The 23,672-nt window shown below is 42.6% G+C and overlaps 1 protein-coding gene across 3 annotated transcripts in view; it reads left to right on the plus strand.

Moving 5' to 3' along the window:
* Positions 1-23,672, plus strand: part of FBXW7 (F-box and WD repeat domain containing 7) — a 175,429-nt gene that overhangs the window by 130,915 nt on the left and 20,842 nt on the right. For 2 of the 3 annotated variants that reach the window (XM_030491263.1, XM_030491266.1), the window contains 2 exons: positions 13,341-13,423; positions 16,414-16,555. In XM_030491263.1, the coding sequence (XP_030347123.1) occupies positions 13,341-13,423; positions 16,414-16,555 (225 nt within the window). Of the gene's footprint in view, positions 1-10,608; positions 10,903-13,340; positions 13,424-16,413; positions 16,556-23,672 lie in introns of those variants that run through there. The other variant, XM_030491264.1, reaches the window with a different exon arrangement.

The raw sequence follows: 23,672 nt of genomic DNA on the forward strand, positions 1-23,672 counted from the left end.
TGTACCAGAGACACTCTGGGCAGTGAAGAATCTGTCCCACCAGGTCATAGTGCTGAGCAGACTGACCTGCACCTTTCCCCTGGACTCTCGGAGCATGCTGTAACCAAAGGCAACATTGGCAGAGCTGCATCTTCCCCATAGTGGCTGCTCCAGCTGCACTGCAGATGTAGCCAGGCATGGGGAAGCTAAATATCCTCTATGTCCTCCAGTCCAGACACACACACCCCCTTGTTGATGCTTGGACTTTGTATAGAAAGATACTTCCCCTGAATTCCAGGGAAGGAGAAAAGATGGAAGAGGATGGAGAAGGAAAGGAGTAATAAGGTGGAACAGTAAGTCTTGTTAGATGAGATGCCATGGAGAGGGCAGGAGGAGGGAAACTAAATGGAGAATTGCTGGGCCAGGAGGTTGATACAGGGAGCAGAGGGCAGGGGAATGTGGCTGGCAATTACAGAGGAGTGAGGAATAAAGGAGGGATAGGGGGAGCCAAGGAGATTGATACACATTCAACAGAACATCATGTTTCATTTCCTAGTGCTGTTGCACCAAGGGTGGCATCCTGCTATATTCCTCACCACTGGTTACCTGCAGCAGTAGGGGCTCAGGCTGTACCATGCCACTGGCATGCTGAACAGGGAGTCACTGTGTTGCCAGATGATGGGGAGGGGGTTGGACTTAAATTCCCTTGACATTATAAAATTCTGCCAGGGTGCCATGCCTAAAATGTTCACAGGTTTGCCTTTGCAAACTTGATGTATGTGCACAAACAGGTGAAGATGTATCTTAAATGACAACCTCAGACACTGTTTTTTCCATAGAATCTGTGTCTTATTTAGTATGCACCATGCACAGAGCTGTCTTGGTAAGCAGCTTTTCAGGAGCAAAAGCATCTTACACCTGTCATTTCAAACTCCTTTGAATGCTTGGGTTTGTAACCTTTAATGCTCTCTTTAGGTAACGCAGGTGGGGAAAGAGATTTGACATTTTTAATAGTTTTTTCTTCAAATTGTTCCTAATTCCTTCTGGTATAATCTGAAATTCCAGGAATTCTTCTGTCTGCAGCCTAAAGGCTCACCACTAACCCCTTATCATTCTCATATACCACAAGTGAAGGACAGCAACTATTTTGTAAATAGATTTCTGTAGATTAAGCCAGATAAATAAGCACTTTTCTTGGCAATCAAAATTAAACTGTCTCCAAAGAAAGTAAAAATGGAAAACTTCACAGCAAACAGGCAGTAGATACTAGTGCTCTATTTGTATTCAGTGTGAAGGATGGATGTTTTGGAAAGCCTTCCAAGTCCAAATAGGCTTTTCTTTTTCTGTACAAAGGTGATTTCCCAACCTGCTTATATTTAAGTGAAAACAGTTTGACCACTGGTGTTCAAAGGCAGAAATGGACGCTTCACCAATTTGGAAACATTCTTGTCAATATAAACAAAACCAACTCAGCTCTATGGTTGAAATACTGTAAAAAAAGAACTGATCCCTGTTAGGTTTGGGTTTGGTTTTGTTTGGCTTATTTTGATGTTGTGGGCAATATCTGTTGGTCAGCAAGAAGGGCTTGTGCTTTGTGCTGCTATGGCAGGATTTAATGAGAGTCTCAAGTGCATGGTTTTCTAACTTTATGGACTATGTCACAGGCAGGATCTGTGAAATTACTATAATAGGAATATAAGATAAAATTACTAAGAATGAAGCTGGGGGTGGTATTTTAAAAAGCAACTATGTAAGTGCCTAAAGAGTAAGGTGTGGACTGCTATCTTAGTATTGTTCCAAACTGAATACCCTGTGCTCAAGTGGCATCTGGCTGCTGTTGCGGCAGCCCCTGCCCTTGGCTTCAGTGGTGCATAAGATACCCAGAAGAGCGGACCAAGGGGGGAACCCGGCTGGGATGCGTGATGCCAGTTGCCTCCACAGAGCAAGGGTGGGTGCCAGCGTGTTGGAGGGGCTGTTCCATGGGGCAGGGTGACACCAGGCTGGCTGGCCACAGCCACCTGCACAGCGTCACTTGGGCTTGTGCAGGATGCAGTGTGCAAGGTCATCTCTTTGGGGAAACTTGGGGAGGTGCTTTGATGTCTGAAGCAACTGCTGCTGTGTCTCAGAAGCACAGCCCTGTTCAATGTGAACTTGAGTGATTAGCACAGCCATTATTGCATCTATAAATAGAATTCATCTTACAATATATTAAGTTTAATGATATAATAAATAGATTACAGTTAACTTTAATAGGAGCACAATGAATGGAGATGCAGTCCTTCTGAAGATCTGCTGCCATTAGTGAATGTTTTGCAAGATGCATTATATGTAATACCACCTTCTTCCTTTGAAAAATGAATAATCTAACAATAATGAGTAGAAACAAAACACAAAAAAGCAACTCGTAATGTTCCTGTTGCATGGAAAATGGTCAAGTCCATGAAAGTGCGGGTTGCATTAGCAACCTTAACTCGGCTCCTTATGAATATGCATTATGAAAAATGTTTATTATATGATAACATTGCTAGTTTTAAAACAAACCATACAAGATTTCTCTGCAGGAAACTTACATGTGGTTACTGTCACAGGGAATTAAAAGCAACGTGAAGCCTCGCTCCACTAATATTTTTATGTTCAATTTTCTTTAACAAGGAAAAAAATTGCTTTGGGAAGAAAATATTTTTGATTGGGTTTAGGGTTGGTGTTTTTTTTTTTCCCCCAATGAAATAATGCACAGTTCTAATGAGACAAGCTCCCTGGAGTTTTAACATGACATGTTTAAGGAAGGTTGACATGATACCCCCTGCCTGTGGTTCACCTTGCTGTGCTTGTTTTATGGTAAAACTTTAATATTTGAGCATCCATTTCCATTTGACAGAGACTTAAGTATGTTTTTCAATGCAAATAAGTCTCTCTGTGGTAATAATACAGCCCCCCAGGTTGGGAGGACAAAGCCTAAACCCCAGCTCCTTGCCATTTCAACGGAGACTGTAGTTCGGCAAGCGATTAAGGTAGCTCTTCTTGGGAATTGGGGAAGTTAAAAAGGCAAGCAGTCTGCACCTCTTGCTATACTAGCATGGACATCTGCGTGGCCGTGCAATGAGTGAAACGGGGAATCTGACCTGGCTGAGAAATAGCCCAGCAAAAAAGTCAGTTGCCAACCCTGGTTGACCACATAGCCATACAGTGAAGGCTGTGGTGGCACACCTGAGAAGGTGACACAGTCATAGAAATGAATGGCCAAGGGCAGCTAGGGGTGCAGGGACTGCCTCTTCCCCCCCTGCTCCCAGTGGTTGTGCTGACTTAAATGCACATCAAACGATAGCGGAGAGAATGATGCCTGTAGGTGTAAATAATAGGCTTATGCTCTCTGTGTGGGACGCTCAGGTCACAGCTCTTCATACCTTTTTCTCAGTGGTGTAGCTGGCTCAGGAAGTTTGTGCCCTGCCTGTGAATTGCTCATTTGCTTCTCCTGGCTCAGTTGTTTGTGATGGCATGGTGGAAAATTAAACCACTAACTGGTTCTAAAAAAAAAAAAAAAAAAAACCCAAAGGGAAAAACTTAAAACCATTTCTCCTCACCTCACATCACTTAATGAATCTGGTTCACACATCGTTTCTATGGATGTTTATTCCTGTAGAAATAACGGCAAGAGCCATTCAGGGGTGGGAATGAGCAGGTGAGACTGGGGCATCTTTAAGCTGGTGTTGCCACCAAGAAGCAGTGTGTGGAACTGTCCTCTTCATAAACGGTGTGTGACAGCTTTGGCTGTACTTCAGAATAACCTACGCATCAAAGCATATGTTGCAAGTTCTGTGCCCAACTACGGATAACCAACAAAGAGGACAGGAAATATGACCTTCAGAGGGGAGTTCTGCTCTGCTGGAAACGTGGTGATGCCATATTACATTAAGCCTGTCTTTGCAATCTCCCTGCTCTTAAAACAATTTGAAGCTTATTCTTAATATCCAGTGCTGAAGTCTGTAACATACGCTTCATGTATAAATCCTTTTCAAAGCTATTTTTGCAGCCATTAACTGGCACACCTTTAATATATTTAATATATTTAATATATTTATATTTATATAATTAAGCTTTAATATATTTAAAGCTTAAGTTTTTTTAAAGGCAAATGTTAAAAGGAAGTGGCTTAATGGAAATCTCTGCTACAGATATATAACTTTAAAAACAGTGTTTGTAATCAAAGTTCCTACAATTCAGTATGAATTATTATAAAGTATGAATTATTATTATAAAGTTCAGGCTTTACTAATAAGTATTAGTCTGAGTTTTCAATTGCTATCTATGCCGTTACATTCCCTGCAAAAGCAGAACTAAAGGGTATTTAGAATATTGTTTAAGTACATTACCATACTTTGCATGGAAATAATAATAATGTGTGGGAAATTTCAGTTTGAAAGCAGTCTTCAAATGCTTTGCAAAGAAGCATTATACAATTAGTAAAACAATGCAGTAGTACCTATCATGCTTTGTAGCATTTATTCTCCACTCAAGTAAGCTTTAGAAGACTTCGTCCAATTTATTGTAGTGCCTGTCTGTCCTTCCTCCCATAATAGTTCCTGTGGCTTTCCCTACTCCATCCCAAACCTTAAGTTCATCAATACTGCAAAAATGTGTTATTGCTCAGGAAGCTACCGATCAGCGTACATTGCAATACACAGTGTTGTATTTGACTTTAACTGCACAAGATCATAAGCTTGTATTTCTTTCTGTAACGACGTTAGGCAAACATGGTGGAGTGGTTCTCTCTAAGCCTGCTGCAGGCATTGTAAGTCAATTGAGTAGAAATTCCTCCATCTAAACTGCTTCCAAAGAGTAGATCTTCCTTCATACACAGAACATAGCAGCTGATGGTCACAAACTGGTGCACTTAAATTAATTTCTTCCAGTCTGTTCTGTTGTGTCAATACTAATTCTATGTTCTGCACAAACACACCTGTGTGATAAAATGCATCGTACGCTGTGCCCTTGCACTTTGCCTGTTTTCCAAGTATCACTTTTACTTAATCAGTCGGTGTCCTAAAACTTTGTCTCACCCTGCCCGCAGGTGTGGAATTTACCCATAAAATTGCTAGGTTGTCACCTAGGATGCATCAGCCTTAAGGTCAGTGCCTAGCCCAAGCTGAACTAGGAGAAACCATGAGAACATGGGATTTCTAAGATCCTGCTGGGTCACTGTTTCATTTCATCATGCATTCAAAAAGAAAAAGAAAGATCTGACAATAATACTGGTGCCCCTTCGTAGTGGAAAGGCCTGCCCTGCATTACTTTGGAACATGTTTAGCACTTGCTATCAAATGGCATTTTTTTCTCCTCTTTTAAGACTTTTTATACAAGTTGGACTCTAGCATCTGCCTTTCTCATTGACTGAATGAGGAACTTAGGCTTTTAAATGTAGGTGTGCTAAGCTAAGCTGTAGTTAAATGTCTAAAGCAGATGGCAGAAGTACCTCTCTGTGGGCCCAGATTCTTGCTTGAATGGGACCATTTGGCAAATTAAATGAAGTATTTGGTTGGATGAAGAGGTCGAACATAGAAGACAAAGCGCTGGCTGCTGCAGCTGCCCAAACTAGATTACCAAGCAGAAGGGAAGTGTTTAAAACCTAAGTGTGTCTAAATTTCAGAAAGGGAAAAAGAAGCGTGACTATCCTTCTCTGGTCATCTTCACTCTCTCCAGGGTAAATCTTGCACAGCTAAGGATTTGGCCCCACTTGATTACAGTGTTTGGTTTCCCTGGTGGGAAAAAAATGCAATCCTATTAGACAACACACAAAAATCCCTCTGAAATGTTTCTAAGGAAGTCAGTCTGCTAACGTCTGCTAAATGTGCAGAGTACACAGAATCCCTTCTGGCACTGTCGTGAATGATGCATTTACCAATATTAATGGAGATACCAAACCATATTGCTCCACAGTTCCTCCTGCACACATTATGCTCCTAACACACATATGTGTATGTGAAATGCCAATTATGGCTTTTGCATTCTATGGTTTAACCACCAGTGTACTTCCAGAACGCTGACTGGCCATTACCATGGCCAGACCATCCTGTGGTCTCTCCACTCAAAAATGTTTCTCCAACTAAAAAAGCCCCAGCAAAAATGTTGGTTTTTTGGTCTGTTGCACTGTAATCTCTGTTCTTCTGGGGATTATGTATCTCTGTGGGTGATTTCTGTAATTCATTCTAGTCTTTCATTAGAAGTAATAGACAGTCTTAATTACAGCAGGCCACATGACAAACTGGTAAAGGTGCTAGAAATGGTGCCAACAGGATAAGAATTGGATGGTGTGAATTTTTTTTAATTAAGAGCTGGCAGAACTGACGGGAAATAAGATTGGACTCATGTCCATTGGAAAGTGTGTAATTTTGGTACAGGCATTTTTTTAAATGTCATGAATTGTATGCTGGTTGTGGTTTGAGAAACTTGAAAAATCATCTTCAGCTTAAACAAAATAAAACCAGCTTCTGAAGTTGAATATATCAAATAGGGAAAGAAATACAGCAACTTTTGATTTTTTTCTCTTAGCATTTTGTTATAAACTGTAGTCTTCCTCAGTGTACCTTAATTTACTTCATACCATTAAGTATTCCTAGAGCATATTAAGTTACTGCAATAAATACTGTTGCAAATGTCAGTAGAGATGGTAATGAATGCATCATCTCTGCTACTTGCGCTGAGGCCCTCAAAAGCATCTGAGGGACTGGGGTCTTTTTCCCCACCATTGTATTTTCCTGGAAGGCAGAGGGTGAAGCTGCTCAGTCTTCCCACGTTGGCCAGTTCCCTGCTACTTAAGTCATTTCTTACAATTGTGAGAGTATGGTGTATTCATGACACGACTTACCTGAGGACAGGGAAGTCCTCAAAATGAAAGGAGAAAGAGCTAAAGCCCTTTCTAGACAGTAACAGTAACCTAATAACAGTAGGTGCCCTCGGCCGCTGGTGGAGCAGGTCCTGATACATCAACTGTGGAGAGCCCACGCTGTGGTTAGGCATTTTGGGGAAGAGCAGACACCCAGCTAGAGTGGTCTTGCAACTACCCAGATACTGTCAAACTTAATTGAGGTAGAGAGGATGATTCTTTATTTGTAGAGAATCAAAAGTGGTACCACAATAGAGAAAAATACTAAGTAAGTGAGAGCCATATCTGTATCATAGAATCATAGAATCATAGAATCGTAAGGGTTGGAAAGGACCTTAAGATCATCTAGTTCCAACCCCCCTGCCATGGGCAGGGACACCTTGCCCTAAACCATGTGGCTCAAGGCTCTGTCCAACCTGGCCTTGAACACCGCCAGGGATGGAGCATCCACAACCTCCCTGGGCAACCCATTCCAGTGCTTCACCACCCTCACTGTAAAGAACTTCTTCCTTATATCTAATCTAAACTTCCTCTGTTTAAGTTTGAACCCATTATCCCTTGTCCTACCACTACAGTCCCTAAGGAAGAGTCCCTCCCCAGCATCCTTGTAGACCCCCTTCAGATACTGGAAGGCTGCTATGAGGTCACCACGCAGCCTTCTCTTCTCCAGGCTGAACAGCCCCAACTTTCTCAGCCTGTCTTCATATGGGAGGTGCTCCAGCCCTCTTATCATCCTCGTGGCCCTCCTCTGGACTCGCTCCAACAGCTCCATGTCCTTTTTATGTTGAGGACACCAGAACTGTACGCAGTACTCCAAGTGAAGTCTCACAAGAGCAGAGTAGAGGGGCAGGATCACCTCCTTCGACCTGCTGGTCACGCTTCTTTTGATGCAGCCCAGGATACGGTTGGCTTTCTGGGCTGCAAGCGCACACTGCCGGCTCATGTTAAGCTTCTCGTCAACCAACACCCCCAAGTCCTTTTCTGCAGGGCTGCTCTGAATCTCTTCTCTGCCCAGCCTGTAGCAGTGCCTGGGGTTGCCCCGACCCAGGTGTAGGACCTTGCACTTGGCTTGGTTAAACTTCATAAGGTTGGCATCGGCCCACCTCACAAGCGTGTCGAGGTCCCTCTGGATGGCATCCCTTCCCTCCAGCGTATCAACCGAACCACACAGCTTGGTGTCATCGGCAAACTTGCTGAGGGCGCACTCAATCCCACTGTCCATGTCACCGACAAAGATGTTGAACAGGACCGGTCCCAACACCGATCCCTGAGGGACACCACTCGTTACAGGTTTCCAACTGGACATCGTATCCATATGGAATTTTTGTTTCTTGCTCTGAGAAAAAGGCAGACTGCTAGATAAAAGATGGTCACCGTTCAAATGTCAAAATCTGTCTGTGGTATCTGTTTCTAAAAAAGGTAAACCCCAAAACCTTTTGTGCAGAATAAATACCTGATGTACCAAGTTTTCTACTAGTAGGTAATGATTGTTGGGGTTACTACATGGGTCCTGACTGAGGCAAAGAGATTAACAGTTAAGTCAGTGTTTTTCTACCATGAGAGAATATCTGCCAATCATTATCAAAAGAGAAGGGATCAGCAATAGTAGTACTCTGAAAGAGAGGAAAACAGTAATTTCTAATTATTATTCAACTCATTGACTGCTTACTCCAAAGCACATTTTGTTCAGAAGATAAATCTAGCTATGCTGTCAGGTTCCACTTGCCTTTGGGCTGGGGAGAGGATGATCCCTGAGGATTTCCTGCCAGTGCCCGTTGTGGTGCTGGAAGGAAGGGTGTTTCCCCTCTGCATCGAGTGCGCTCACAGACTGGTGAAGGGGCAGAGAGAACTGCGAGCGTTACATTGCATTATGTATTGTATGTCTATGAAGTATTTCAAAATCCCCCCAGCAGTAATGTTCAAATTCTTTCTGATGATTTGCGTATTAATTTCCTTCCTGTGATTATTTAATGTGTATATGCAGCCTATGTAGGTTTTTTCCTTCCCTTTTGCATGTGATGCTCTAGCAAAGGAAGACAGTAATAGTCTCCAGGGATATGTGCAGCTCTGTTCATATCTGAGGTATGAAGTCAACTCAAGACCATTTTGTTCTCATAAAATATACAGCACTGCAGTTTAATGGGTAATGGCATAAATGCCAAGATTTGATGGGCAGAACCATTTTCACTGGGAGACAAGAAAGACTATGAACACTCAGTGTTAGAGGGAGATCTGTAAAACCATATTTAAGCAGATCTTGCGCTATGGGGGTAGTGATTTTGCCTTATCTGAGTACGCTAACACCGGGCATGCTTAGCTATTATAAGCTAATAATACGTATGACTTGGGGTTTTTTAAGTACAAATGAGGAAGCTGATAGGTTTTACAGAAAGTAATTCCACTCCTTTAGACGTGTGTTCTTTTTCCTACTTTTTTTGTAGTGCTTTGCGTGATAAAGATGGTTTCCCTTCAGGTCGACAGGAACTGACTACATGTTTGCTCCTGCTTGAGCACATTGGTATGGAGGGCTGCTGAGCTGCTCCCGTTCCCACTGCACCTGGGGAAAACCAGTGGGGCAGGTGGCAGCTCCACATCATGTGCAGGTTATGGGTATGGGTATGCTCTGCTCTGCTCCCCACTTGGGCTCAAAGGCTCAAAACTTTGTGGGAGGGAAAGAAAAAAATACAAACCAAGGAAATTTGCAGAAGCTGAAGTCCTTTTGAGTGAAAAAAAAAAAACCCAAACCCAAACAAGCTGCCGGGCTGCTGTGCTGATTGCAGGTATCTGTCTGAGAGCCCAACCATATGTCAGGAACTCCAGTGCCCTTGAATCAAACCGTAGGGGTGAATTGAATGGATGTGTTGGTGCGCACAGAGTAGGAAAAGACCGAAAAAGGAGCGTTCTTTAGCAAGTAATTACCCGGGGCTTTCCTTATGCTTGCACAGCAACACAGGTGAGAACCCTTCACGGGATTTGAAGACCCGAGCTAAAACGGCTTGGTGTCGCCGGAGGGCTGGCTTTTAACGGAGAGGGGAGCCAGTGTGCGCGCAGCCGGCTCCAGGTGCGCGGGGAGAGGAGGGGACGGGGAGGGAAGGCGGGCAGCCTGCCTCTCTGCCTGGGAAACCCGGGGGGAACCCGCTCCACCGCCGCTTTGCTGTGCCTTTGGTCTTTTAATGTATATTATGTAATTGTTGGATGCGCGTCTTCCAACTCTGCGGTCCTCCAGCCCCGTTTATCCCATTGTCTAGCCAACAGAGAAGGTATTTCAGCATCTCCCCCCTCACACACACCCCCTCCTGGTGAAACTGTATTTCAAATTATTCTAAAATGAACCGCACTTTTGACGGACTGATTTGCGTCCGTCCACGGAATGCATTCACGTAGGAGTCCAGCCAGGCACGCTGAGGGCGATGGTATAATTATAATTAGTGGAAATGAGCTTGTTTTGCTCCCGCTTGGAAAACCGTGAAGTGTGTGGCACCGGGGGAATAGCGCGAGGGATGGGGGGCAGGCACCGGCCTCAGAGGGGGAAAAAAGGTGGGGGGGGGTAAAGAGCCGGAAGGGTAACCCCAACCCACAGAGCGCTATTTTTATTCCCCACCCCCCCATCTCCACCACCCGTTCCCCGGGGTGGGGCGGGAAGCCGCCGCCGGGGCCCGCGGCTCCCTCCCGGCCGCGCAGCCCGCAGTGCCGCGCCGCCGCTGCGGAGGGAGGCGGGCGGGGAGGGAGGGAGGGACGGACGTGGGGCGGGAGGAGGGAGGGAGGCGGGCAGGGAGGGAGGGAGAACGGGCGGGCAGGGGGAGCCGGGCTCCGCACGGCGCAGGCAGGGCAGGGCCGAGCAGAGCCGGGCCGAGCCGCGCCGCCGCCGCCGCCCGCCGTGCCCGAGCATGTCGGCGCGGGAGGCGGTGACCTACCTGCCGGAGAAGGGGCTGTACTGCCAGCGCCTGCCCGGCCGCCGGGCCCGCGGCGCGCCGCAGCCGCGCAAGGGGAAGCGCGCCGACACCATGGGCTTCTACGGTACCCTCAAGATGATCTTCTACAAAGTGAGTGGCTGCCCACCCATCCGCCCCGGCTACGCGCCCGCGGAGGCAGGGAAGCGGACAGGGAGGGAGAGAAGGCTGGGGGGGGCCGCGCATCTTGCGCGGTGCCACTCCGCGCCGGCGGAGACGTGCGGGAGGCGCGGGGCTGAGGCTGCGGTGTGCGGCCGGGGAGAGCTGCCAGCGCTCGGCGGCGGGTGGCGATGCGGAATACGGAATGCAGTTCGCTGCCCCTTTCATTATTTTATTTTTTTAATATACTGCAATCTCGATTATTTCGATAAGTAAACGTTGTCTAAAGGAGCGGTGTTTTCCTAGCGACAGATTAAATAGTGACGGGGGTGTTTGCTCGGCAGTTTCTGTTTTTCGGTTCCACAGACACCGTAGCGATGTCTAAATCTTGTCACCAGACGTCTCTGCTGTAGAGAAAGTTTTATCTTCTTCGTATGGTAAACGGCATTTATGACCATGTATTTACTTAGCACGTTCTGAGATGCTGGAAGTCTGGCGGTGCAGTGGATCCCATGAGAAAGTTCCCTGAAATACCTGAAAAAAAACCCAAACCAACCAAAAGAAAAGGGTGAAATCATTAGGCAGTGGAATAGGGAACTGCATATTGTTTTCTCTGCTACCGCACAAGAGTAAATCCCTACAGCTGCTCACTCTGCTGCAGGCTTCGTACTTATTTTAAGGTGTGCTTTTGGGAAACTGCATCTCCCTCTTGTGAGAAGCAGAAGAGGGATATGATGAGGATGGTAACCTCTCAGAAGGGCAGCCTAGAAATAAAAAATTCTCTTGAACAAGAAAAATCCTTTCTGAGAAGTCTATCATGAGACTGAAATTAATGCTCAAACATCGTATTTATGCTCCCAGTAATTTTGATGGCTCACTCGCCTAGCCCGGCAATGAAAGATGGTATCTATTATTTTTAAGGGATGCTCACATCTGGCTTTCCTGGGGGAAGCGCCGGGGGCTGCTCTTCCTGGGGCGTGAGGGGCGGCGAGGGTGAGGTTGGTGGTGGTTCAGCAGCGCTTGGGGCGGTTCTGGCTGAATGCTGCTCTGGTGAAATGCTGTGGAGTGTCCCATACGAGGCATGGGCAAGGAGAGACAGCCACAAGGCAAGCTCCTCTGGCTGCCTTGTAGCTGTTACGGTAAAAATGGGACCAGTTAATCGTAGTCAGCTTTCCTTTGTAATCGCTAATGAAGCAAAACACGAGATCTTCAGTGACTGTTTCTCGGGAAAGCCATAAAGGGATTTTAAAAGTAAAAGAGAAAAAAAAATCACAACAAAAGTATATGGACCAAAAGCTTTAGAGAATCCTATTGGGTTTTTGGTGTTTTGTTTTTAGGTAGGTAGGTTGATACAGTAAATGGTTAAAGAGCTATGGTAAAACATAACATTAAAAAAGATCAAATTGGTTGTCAGAAGGATGCCAACTTTTAAACTGTGTCTTACAGATGAGATTTTGAAAAAGGGAGCAAATGGTCAAACTAAAGTCTGAATTGTCGTACGAGTAGTTTCTGTATTTTGCAGCTCACAGTTGTAAACAGCAGCAGGCATTCTTCTGCCGGCTGAAGTGTTTTGGCGTATCACATCTTAAAAAAAGAAAACCAACAAAACCCTCAGGAATTGCATTTGGCACACGTATGTCTTGCTGAGTCCAAGAGCCTGTGGTTAAAGATTACCCAAATATGTAGAAAGTAATCTTTATTTGTCTGACCGGATAAATATGGCTTTCACTGGTCTCCATCTCTTCGGTAATTTTTGCAGACTGGCTTTCCCTTTTAGCAGCTGCCCTGCTCATTATTTCGGTTTGATCAAATCTAATTGCGGGTGACATTCAGGACTGAGGCGCAGTGGGTCTCATTCTTACCCTTCTTGTAGAAATGTCGGTTAATCCATCAGGCAGTTTAATAAATGTTTTCAAGATACAACTTTAATAAAAAGAGAAAAAACTGTATTTGATCTTTTTCTTTTCTTAGGCCCTAAAATGACTATTTGGTTTATAATGCAGACAAGCTGCCTAAAATTTAACCATTTCCATGAGAGACTTAGCAATGAACCTGAACACAAAGAATGAAGAGGTTCAGTTTAGTTCTTTCCCTCCCCTCCTGGGAGAATAGAGAGAGAACAGCTTAGTAAATAAATCAACACAGAGTTCTGCACGCTTTTTCACATTTGAAATTTGGAAATTAATGTAATTCCAACAGATTTTGAACACTAAACCAGTAATAACATATACATGCACTGTATAAAAGATGTATCAAATACTGTTGAAGCTAGGAACTAAAATGTTGCTTTAAATCATCTTCTGAGTGTCAACTTTGTTGAAATTTGATATTAAAGTAAAAGGTAAAAATGGATTAATTTTACAGAAGTACATGTAGGTTCAGCTGCTCATGTCACTAAATCCGTGTTGTTACTCTTTTCCCTCACCTTGCAGATGAAGAGAAAGTTGGACCATGGCTCCGAGGTCCGTTCTTTCTCTCTGGGAAAGAAACCCTGCAAAGTCTCAGAATACACAAGGTAATTAAATGCAATACGAGATCGCCGGATCCTGATTCTTGCATATATCCTGTGTTTCCAATTGCTAAGCCTGATTCATGGCTCACTTAATGTTAAAGCACTGTACAGCAAAGGAGGGGTGGTATCAGCATTCATATATTGCTTAGTTAATTTAAATGACATGAACTGAAGACAAGTTTTAATGAAGTAGCCAGACTTGCATTTCTTCAGTTGAGGTTTGTGTTTCATTCTAAATATAGCATGCCCATTTACTTAGAGACTTTTTGAGGGCTGAAGCATTCCTGGGAATAAAATCAGTCAGATTTTTAAAAAGGCACATAATGATAAACCCTTAGACTATTACAAACTGTGATCAAATGTATCACTTTGCTATGGTAACAGGAATAGGAGAATGGAAATTTATGTAGGCAGAGCAGACCATCTGATCTTAACAGGAACACACACGTACTTGTTATCCACAGTACTAAAGCATTAGGGGTTCTAGTCTGCTTCCTTACTACTCCTAAATGGTACCGTATCACCCAAACAACTGCTGCTGTTCCGGTCAGATGCTTTGCGGGCTAAAGCACTCCTAAACGTGAGCAGCAGTGGTAGAACAGGGCCCTGGGTGCACGCCTTACAACTGCAGTTCTTACCATGGAGTTGCCATAACAATCGTGCTCGGGTGTCACACTGCTTCCCAGCCTGTTTGAGTTTACACCGCGTCTTACGTTTATAACCTGTAAGAAGCATCAGCCCTCTCACAAGCATTGCGCTTGCATCTCCAGACTGTTTGGGGATGTTACTTCTTTTGAACACGCAGTAGTAGTGCTCAGTCACTGATGGCTCTTTAAAAGTAATTTGTGTTTTATTTCTCTTCCTTTAAGAGGTTTATCAGGTGATGAGTGAAAAGTTAGGACTGTGGGGAAACAGGTTCCAGGGTTGCTTTTCAAATATGTAAATGCTGCAGTAGAGGAAAACAGGCGATGTCTTATTGCTGAGAAGCATGTGTTGCAGCTTCCACATCCCCCTCGAGTCTCAAGTTGGTAGCTTCTCTGGGTTTCTAAATCAGTCTAATGGAAGAACACTCTTGTTGGCCACCAGTTCTTCAGGTGACAGACTGTTCTCTGCACTCCCGCAAGGGTAAACAGTTCAGGAACAAAGAAAGTATGTGTTTTGTCAAGTGTATCTGTCAGGTTCAGAGGAACCGCTGGACTTGTCCAGCTTCCACGGAAACCTGGCTGGCTGTTTCAGGGGAATGAAAACATACAGGAAAAATAAAGCATGAACACAAAATCTTGTGGTTTAATCTCAGGTCAAAGGAAAGAGGGTTTTAGATCCTGGTTTTGACTGAGAACCAGTTTACAGCAGAAATTGAAGTGTAACTTCTGCTGGGGCAGGCTCAGGGCTACATACTGCTCTGATCCAATATAAGTCAATTTTAAGAGCCTTATTTTGGACCTTAAGTTGTAGCACCTGTACAGAGATAAGATATCTCTCTACAGGTGCTGAGAATGAGTAAACTGAAAACCCAGATTTTATTTTAAGAATACTTTCAAATTAATCTGGTTTGGGTTTTGAGTTATTATTGGCATAAAAGAACCCTTAAATAACATCCGATCCTCTCTCTTTTAAGCTGTTTGATTGTATTTTATTTAAATAGCATTTAGGCAAACGATGCAGTTCTGTACCTGCTTGTTTTCCATTTTCCCTAGGATCAGACACTCTAAAACTGACAGGCCTGATGAACTTTCTTTGCATGTAACAGGTAAAGCCAGTAAACAAATGTCATTGAGAGGATCCTTCATCTGTGAAACAGTATTTTTATATCAGCTCTTATTACTCAGTAAAATCAGCAGTTAAAAATAAACCTGTTCAAACCAATCTTTTCTTTACCACTTAGGGTAAATGCTAGGACATGCTGTGATTGTCCTTCAGAACAAGGAAGACTGGAGCAAAATATTCGTAGAGTATGACGAGATAAATATTAAAATGAACTTACATTGTTTGAAGCTATTTCTGTAGCCACTGAAAAGTCAGTAAAACCCTGAAGCTCACATCTGCTTAAAAGCTGGATTTATCATACACAAAAGCAAAAGGTTTTTTGGAGTCCCACATTGTATTTAAAATTTTCATGCTTGTGCAAACACCACTGGAGTTCTGCATCTCCTGCGAGGGAACACAACTTTGATAGGCTGTGAATGAAGTACTTTACGTTATGTAAAAAAAAAAGAAAACCCAGTCAGCTGTATTTCTTTAGACTCCTACAATAGCAGCTTAATCCCAGCTCTTCTGAAAGCTCCATCCCGTATGAATGAGCTGGTTTTTAACATGTCAGAGTGAAAACATCAGACTGTAATTCAGAGAGCACCTTTGGCTCCTTTTCCCTTTTCACTTCACCCCCCCTCCTTTAACTCCTGTGTCACTCCAACAACATGAAAACTTTAAAAGACTGTATAGAGGATTTCAAAGCCCAATTCCAAACCACTAAGCTACTAGAACTGCTTGATATTACTAGTTCTTTGTCAACAAAATAAGAGCTAAAAATAGATACTTTTCCTCTTTGGTTATGAAGCAGCACTAGCACATTTTACATACAGGTGAGACTGAACTCTGGCTTGCTACATCACCATAAACATCAGAAGGCACCAACACAGCTCAAAAGGAAAGGAAATACTCTGGAAAGGAAAGGAATATACAAATCTGCATCTTCTGTGGCAACCTGCTGACCAATTAACAGAGTGGTAATTTTTCAGCCTTGAGAGGTGGTCCCCATTTTCCCCCTAGCTGGAGGATTAGCACTGCAGTGGTAGAAACTGATTTATGAAGGTGAGGGAACTGACCTCGTGAGTGACCAGCAGTACAATTTTTCATGTTGCTCCTTTTGCATGAAGTTAAGGAGTTTTAAGTAATAGTTGCAAATTCTGCACTAGATTTTTTTGTTCTTCAGTAGACTTCTAAATCTTCAATAACATTTTACATGTGACTGTCACTGTTTGTTTGTACCATAGTACTACGGGGCTGGTGCCATGCTCTGCCACACCTACTACTTTTGGGGACCTGAGGGCAGCCAATGGCCAGGGGCAGCAACGTCGCCGCATTACATCTGTGCAGCCACCGACGGGCCTTCAGGAATGGCTGAAAATGTTTCAGGTAACCAGTGCTTAGAGAAATAAACACCTGGAGCAGCTTGCCTCCATGATTTAACTGAAAGGTTGCTTCAGTAGAGCCAGTCCTCCTCATCCATTCCAGAATATCTCTGTGATTGATTTTGTGGACTGTTGCCAAAACAAATGGGGACCAACTTTTGAGGAACTGTTGTTCCCCGTTTCAGATAGTTACTGTAGGGACACACAAAAAATAACTGCTTTTTCTGGTTTCTTAACAAAATAACCCTTCCCATTTGATGCTTTCGCATCTTCTGCAAACTCTGTCCAACGTGTAGTGGCTGCTTCCATGGCCTCAAGCTAAGCTTTAGCACATGGTTTGCTTCAGCGCAGGTATAGCACTGAATTTGTCATAAGTCTGTTGCCTTCTAAGGATAGAAATAAAACTTTAGCAAAAATAGATTAAAAGGAAACTCAGTGTGTGTTTTTACTGATCTTTGTATATGGAATACGCTGTCAGCCAGTACGCATGCATACACAGTTGAAGGGAGCAGGGAAAAAAGTTTATTGCATCTTTCCAGCAGCCTTCAGCAATGCCTTAAAACTTAATCTGACAAAAGAAAAGGTGTGAAGGACAGTGCTATGGATCACTTGCACAGGTTGAAATTGAAATCTGTGTGGACACCAATCAGGTAGCACCTAAGTCAGATTTGTGTGTGTTAATACAAACACAGCTTGGAGCAGGCCTCTGCTCCTATTCCGTAACCCGTACTGTGGAGATCTCTTTACTGCACTGTTTTGCTGTTGTGTTTTTAGGAAGCAGGGATGAGTCCTAGTCATTGATTTGAAAAATGCCAATATTATGTCTTCCTATCATGATTAATAAACTGTTACTTCTAAAAACATTTTTAAAGGAGTAACTAACTAATACAGGCATTGTTTCCATTACTTTATCAGGCAAAGATAGGAGCAGTATTGTAGATACAGTAGCGAGCATACAATTTTGCAGGCAGAAGCATGCTTTTGGCTTGATTCATGCTGCCACAGAATACCATTGATCTCAATCACTGTCAGTTTTGAACATTAAAATAATAATGCAGAACTCCTTCATTCTTTATTTTTACACAGCCTTCTTAAAACAGTAGAAGTTTGGAATTAAGATATTCTTGTACACATCATTCAGTTTCTTAAAAATATTCACATTTAATTATTATGGTGTATCTAAGACTGTTCATATAAATATGTCTTTTTTTAACTCCTAAGAATCATATTTGGATTGTATTTTGTATATATGATAACATTAATACTACATTGTATTTTAACATTTTGTAAGATAACAGCCTTTGTACTAGCAAAAGCTATTTTTAGCTACAATAGTTATCTGCAATTTACAATGTGTATCTTCTTGCATAAGATTGCTAGTTATCAATATTTTTTAAACAAAGATTATGAAAGGTTGAAATGTTTTGAGAGAGTGGTGCCAACATGCTTGACAGTAAAAGCAATGATATTGGCTGTTTGGTCAGGATAAGGAAAAGAAGTCTATAAGCCCATGGAAATTCTGCCTATAGTTCAGTTGTTATTATCTTAGGGTCCTAAATTTGGGGTTAGTAATGTAGAAACCATACTGTAATAAACATATGATTAGATACTTTTGACTTTTCAAAATACTTGGTTGCAGTACTAAGTGCCTAAACGCTGATCTGTACTCTTGAGAGAGAGGCCTTTCTCATAACTGAGGATCACTGAGTAACACTTGCTGGTCACTTCTGTCACTGGCAGTTTTTATTGTATTCACAGAAGAGAGTCCCTTGCTTCAGAACCAAAAGCTTTCAGTCATGTAGCTGTACCACAATGTTACATCTCCTTGGCTAATGCCAAGGCACCTCGTTTTCTGTGTGCTTATTTTCCACGTGAGTTTTATGAAAGGGGCAAGTCTTAAACAGTCAAAAGATAAAAGCACATTCTTAAAGTAAGGGAGGTTGCTCTGCCCAAAGGGCAGAATTAAATGGCACATGTAGAATCTTTCTTGCAATACAAAGTTTTTGCTGTAGAGAAAGAGAAATGGGAGCGCTTTCTTCATTACGTACAGTATGCCAGCTAGGGTGCTTAATAGCACCATCTTATTTTATATGAAAGTATACTTCCAATTAATTTTAAAGTTAAATTTCCAGGGGCACGTTAGCTGGACACATACTGTTTCAAGGTAGAACTGTAGTTTGGCATAGGAGCGAGCAGTAACAAGTGATACTCAGTTATTTGGAGGTCTCTCACTTGTACATTGGCCTTCAATCATTCTATGTTATCTTTTAAAATTAAAAAGCAAGACCACTCTTCAGATATTAAGAAAACTTCAGATGGTCTTGAAAGGTTTTTAAAAAATTTATCTTTTATATGTTTATCTTTTGCTGTTCTAAGACTTTCATTTTTAAAGTGACAAAATAATTCAGAAACAGTTGAAAGTGTAGTTGCACTTTTCCTTTAAAAATGAAGATGTATATTGATTTCAATGAAATGTTAGTCTGGAAAGAAAAGTAGAAAAGCATTTTAATAGGTTCAAACCATTTAATTTCTTAAAGGCCCATTTAGTTTTTCTGTTTCACAGTGGCTGTTGGCTTCAGGTCTTTTTAATGTCCACTATAGGATCTTTTAAACTCAGTGCCCAGGTATATCTTTTTGAGGGCTTTTATTTTACAAATAAACAGGATAGTATTTTTTTTTAAATCACCAAATTGCTTGGCATAAGGGGGGGAAAAATCAGTTGCATGCTAAGCTCAGTCAGAGATAGTACTGCTTTAAATATAATAAGTTCTCTCTTCATTTTTTCTATTTCACATACTTAGAGCGTTGGGTTTTATTTAAGTAATGTGATAAAAAAAATATGTTTCTTGGAATATTGATGTTGAAAAGTTGTTCCATACACAGCAACTACAGGCAATCACTTTGAGTAACTAGTGAATGCTATTATTTTACCTACAGTTGGAAGCATTCTTTTTCTCAGCAGTTTAGATAATGTCCAAAATGCTTTTGCCATTTCTGGCTGGCAAGAGTACCGTTCCTTGCTTTTACATAAGTAGTTGGCTAAGCCATCTAAATCCAAATTGCTTTCCATTCTCCATTTCTTACTCTTCCAGAGATGCTCATCAATGCATAAATGTGCGACTGAGCAGTCCACCTCTTACGTGAAGCAGGCAGTAAAGATTGTGTCATAACCATCATTGCGGTGTTTGCTGTTCTGTATCTCGTGGGGCCAGGTCAAGGGTTTGGTGTTTCTGTACAGCCTCCCTGCATAGAATGGGAGAGATTCACACTACAACTACGTGCCTCTTTTGGCTGTATCACCATTAGCAGTTTGGTTCAGAGGAACGGTGCAGACTTAAAGTAGACCTCCTGAACATCCCTGCTTATTTCCCATTGCTTTAGGTCTCAGGGCAGTTTCCATACACACAAACTCCTTTCAGAAGAAACTCTACATTGTCCAACCCATAGTCAGGACATGTGAGTCTGAACCAGTCACTGCTCCTCTAGAGAGGTTCATGTCTCATGTGGTGCGGATGTTAAGCCCAAGGGACTAGGCTAGGTCTTAAGAGATGGGTTGATGTGGGGGCTTCAGCACCAGCTGCTCCCAAACCTCCCCTGTTGTGACAAACTGGTTGCTGATGTAGATGGTGTTTCTTTCAGTGGATTTTGCTTCTGTGCTATTTTTATCTGGATTGAGATACCTTTAAGGTAGAGGATGGCAGGGTTCTCAGGAAGAGCTGGGGACAGGCAGCCTCCAGAAGAGCCTTTCCTCCAGGTCTCTGTAATAACAGACCTCCACTGACAGAACTCAGTAACGGAGAACAGCACGCTGAAATGAAACCCTTTAAAATAGGTGTTCTAAATATACTTATCATAGAAAAAGCATGTAATTGCTACAAACTGTAATTGTACAAATTGGAGCTAACAGATGAGAGCTGTGCAATAGGAAAGCATAGGTCATGGAAGAGTAGGGGTGCAGAAGGAGGAGGTGATGAAAGGATAGGTGGCAGGTCAGACAGGAGGGATGAGGTGGAAGTTGTAGAAGCAGCAAAGTTGTTGTTCATATTGATAATAAAGTTTTGCATGCCTGAAAAGAAAGGAAGGATTATTTAACCATAATAGCAAAGGGGAAGAGGAGGGGATGGGTAGTGCCATGGTTGCAGCAACTGCACAATGGAATGAAGAAATTGTATGAACCAGCCAAAGAGCCTTGGCTGACAAGTAAACATCTCCCTGAATAAACGTGAGGGAAGAGCGCTACGTGCCTCACAAGTGTCTGCTCATCTGCAATGTTTGAAACTTTGCAAACTGTTTGGCACACATTTACTTTCTTTTTTTCCTCTTCCACAGCATTCATTCACTGTTGTTTCTCATTGAAGCCACAAAGGTGTTTCTTGCCCTCTGCTCCATGTGCTAGATGCATATTTTTTTTTTTGCAAACGGATCAAGCCATGGGACCCAGAAACAGTAATTTACTAGTCTTGCCTTCGTTAACACAAACAGTTGTATTCATCTGGCAAGGCTACATCCCAATTTTCCATGCCAAGCATTTCCCTCAGAGACCCCTTACCGACTATAGCTGGAGGTTTGTTTGCTTAAGTGAAAGACTAAGGGGACAATGTCCTAGAGAAAATATTTCGTAGCAGCTGATTGTTGAAAAAGAGCCTTAGGAAGCTGCCTGTAGCCACCCCCTAATGATGAATGGGCAGATGAAAGAGGATACTGCTTTTATTCATTAGCATCTCTTCCCCATTTTTGAATGTTTTCCCTTTTCTGTTCAGATCTGTATTTTATTTTAAACCCAGAGATGTCTGAGAGTTACAGATGAAGATAGCACACAGTGAAATTATTAATCAATAACATGTTCATAACTGCGAGCAGTGTTTGCCACTGCAAAAAACAATGCTCTTCAGGTTGAGTTGTTCTAATTTAATAAATGTCGCTGCTTATAAATTAAGGGAAGACTGACCTTGGAAATTTATATTATAAAGAAGTAGCACAGGTATTACTTTCCCTTTTTTAAAATTCTCTTAAATTCAAACACAGCTGACAGATGAGATTATAGATTGCAAACGTTTGTACCTAACACCAGCTAAGCTCTGGGTTAATGAAACAAACAGCAGTGGGAAAGTTGGTGAGATAAACAGCTCTACAGTGCATGATTTATGGAGAGCCGCTCTGTGAGGCAAATGTTTCTATTGAAAGAAATTTATAATAAAAGCTGTTTATAACAGCACTGCCGCAATTTATGCTGAGACATTCTTGTTTCTTTTTAATATTCTGAGGTATTGGATATGAAAGAAAACTGTCATCTCAGATGGTGACAGTCTGCACACTCACATGGATGGGGAATATTTTCTTGCCCACTTAGACCATTTTACAGTTGCCAACAGTGTGCAGAAAGGCTCAGGCCATAGGAACTTCCTTTCCCCTCCATTCCTCTGTTAGGGTGGGCTATAGGGTGGCTATATCTGTCCACGCATTTGCTGTGGAGCGAGAGCATGTAGCTGGGATGCGCAAGCAGCTACACACTCCCTGCCTGCTCACAGCCACCCCAGCAGGTGCTTGCTCTGTCATTAGGGTAGCTCAAAGCTGCTTTCACTGCCCTGCTGGAATGGGGTCACCTGCTTGAGCAAGTCCAGAGAAGGGCCACGGAGATGATCTGAGGGCTGGAGCACCTCCGATACGAAGACAGGCTGAGAGAGTTGGGGTTATTCAGCCTGGAGAAGAGAAGGTTCTGTGGAGACCTTAGAGCAGCCTTCTAGTATCTAAAAGGGGCCTATAAGAATGCTGGAGAGGGACTTTTTACAAGGGCATGTAGTGACAGGACAGGGGGGAATGGCTTTAAACTGACAGAGGGGAAAGTTAGATTAGACATTAGAAAAAATCCTTTACTGTGAGGGTGGTGGGACACTGGCACAGGTTGCCCAGAGAAGCTGTGGCTGCCCCATCCCTGGCAGTGTTCAAGACCAGGTTGGACACAGGGGCTTGGAGCAACCTGCTCTAGTGGAAGGTGTCCCTGCCCGGGGCAGGGGGGTTGGAACTGGATGAGCTTTCAGGTCCATTCCAACCCAAACCATTCTATGATTCTGTGAAAGTCGGATGGGTCATTGTGTGTGCAAATGACACTTCTCCTGACATTCAGAGTATTTTGTCATTTTGATTAGAGAGAAATGATGCAACATGATGATCTTTCTACATAAGTAAAGCCAGCTATTTATCTGCTTGGTGTTTGCTTTCAAAAATTCTGCCTTCTCCTTCACTTGCCTCAGCGTTCTGCAGAAACTTCACAATATACGAACATTGTAGTATTGTGGAGACCAGAGCTGATTGTCAGAATCAAAGCCAGAGAACAGAAGTTTAGAGCATGAGCAACAAAGGTCCTGAGATACATGGCAGATTAATACAGAAATCTTAATTGTAAGGTATCTTGCCTTTTTTCTTTTTCATTTCAGTTAGCCTCTTACCATAACTACAATATCATTTGTATGTGCTAATTTACTTGTAAATGTCACTCTAGAAGACATGCAAGAGTATGAATGTGAATCTGCTTTCAAAAAATGTTATGTCTCATTTTCTCTCTAAGGCTTTATTCATGCTCTAATTCTGTTGCTACATCACTTAGTGGTGGCTGTTGTTTTTTCCTGTAGAAATTGGTTTTTTCTTTAAGTTGTTTTCACATAGCAAATCAAAACTTTTTGATGAGCACAGATGAGTTTAAGACTTGCTTTTCATAAATGCAGTATATTGTCATTAATTTTTTTTCTACAAATGCTGCTGCTGATCTGCTCTGCTCTCAGATGAGTGCCTTATTAACATCTTCACATTTTATGGTGCCCATTAGTAAAAATGTGAAGTAAGAAAATTACCAATCGAAATTCCCTGTTTATTCAAGTGTAAATTGATACTTACAAAATACACGTTGGTTTATAGCCAGGATTCTGAAATTACAGCATTGTCACTTAGGGACACAGCATAGTAATAAGCAGGCAGTAAGCTAATGTACTTCTAGAGAAAGTTTCTTTTTCCTCTCGTTTCATTTAAACTTTTTGGCCTAGCAGGTAAAACAGAAAGGTTAGAAGTTGTCATCTCACTGAATGCACAGTGGAGAGAGACGGAGAGGGAATGTGTTCTATTGCAAC

Source organism: Strigops habroptila, chromosome 7 (assembly GCF_004027225.2).
Source record: "Strigops habroptila isolate Jane chromosome 7, bStrHab1.2.pri, whole genome shotgun sequence".
NCBI lineage: Eukaryota > Metazoa > Chordata > Aves > Psittaciformes > Psittacidae > Strigops > Strigops habroptila.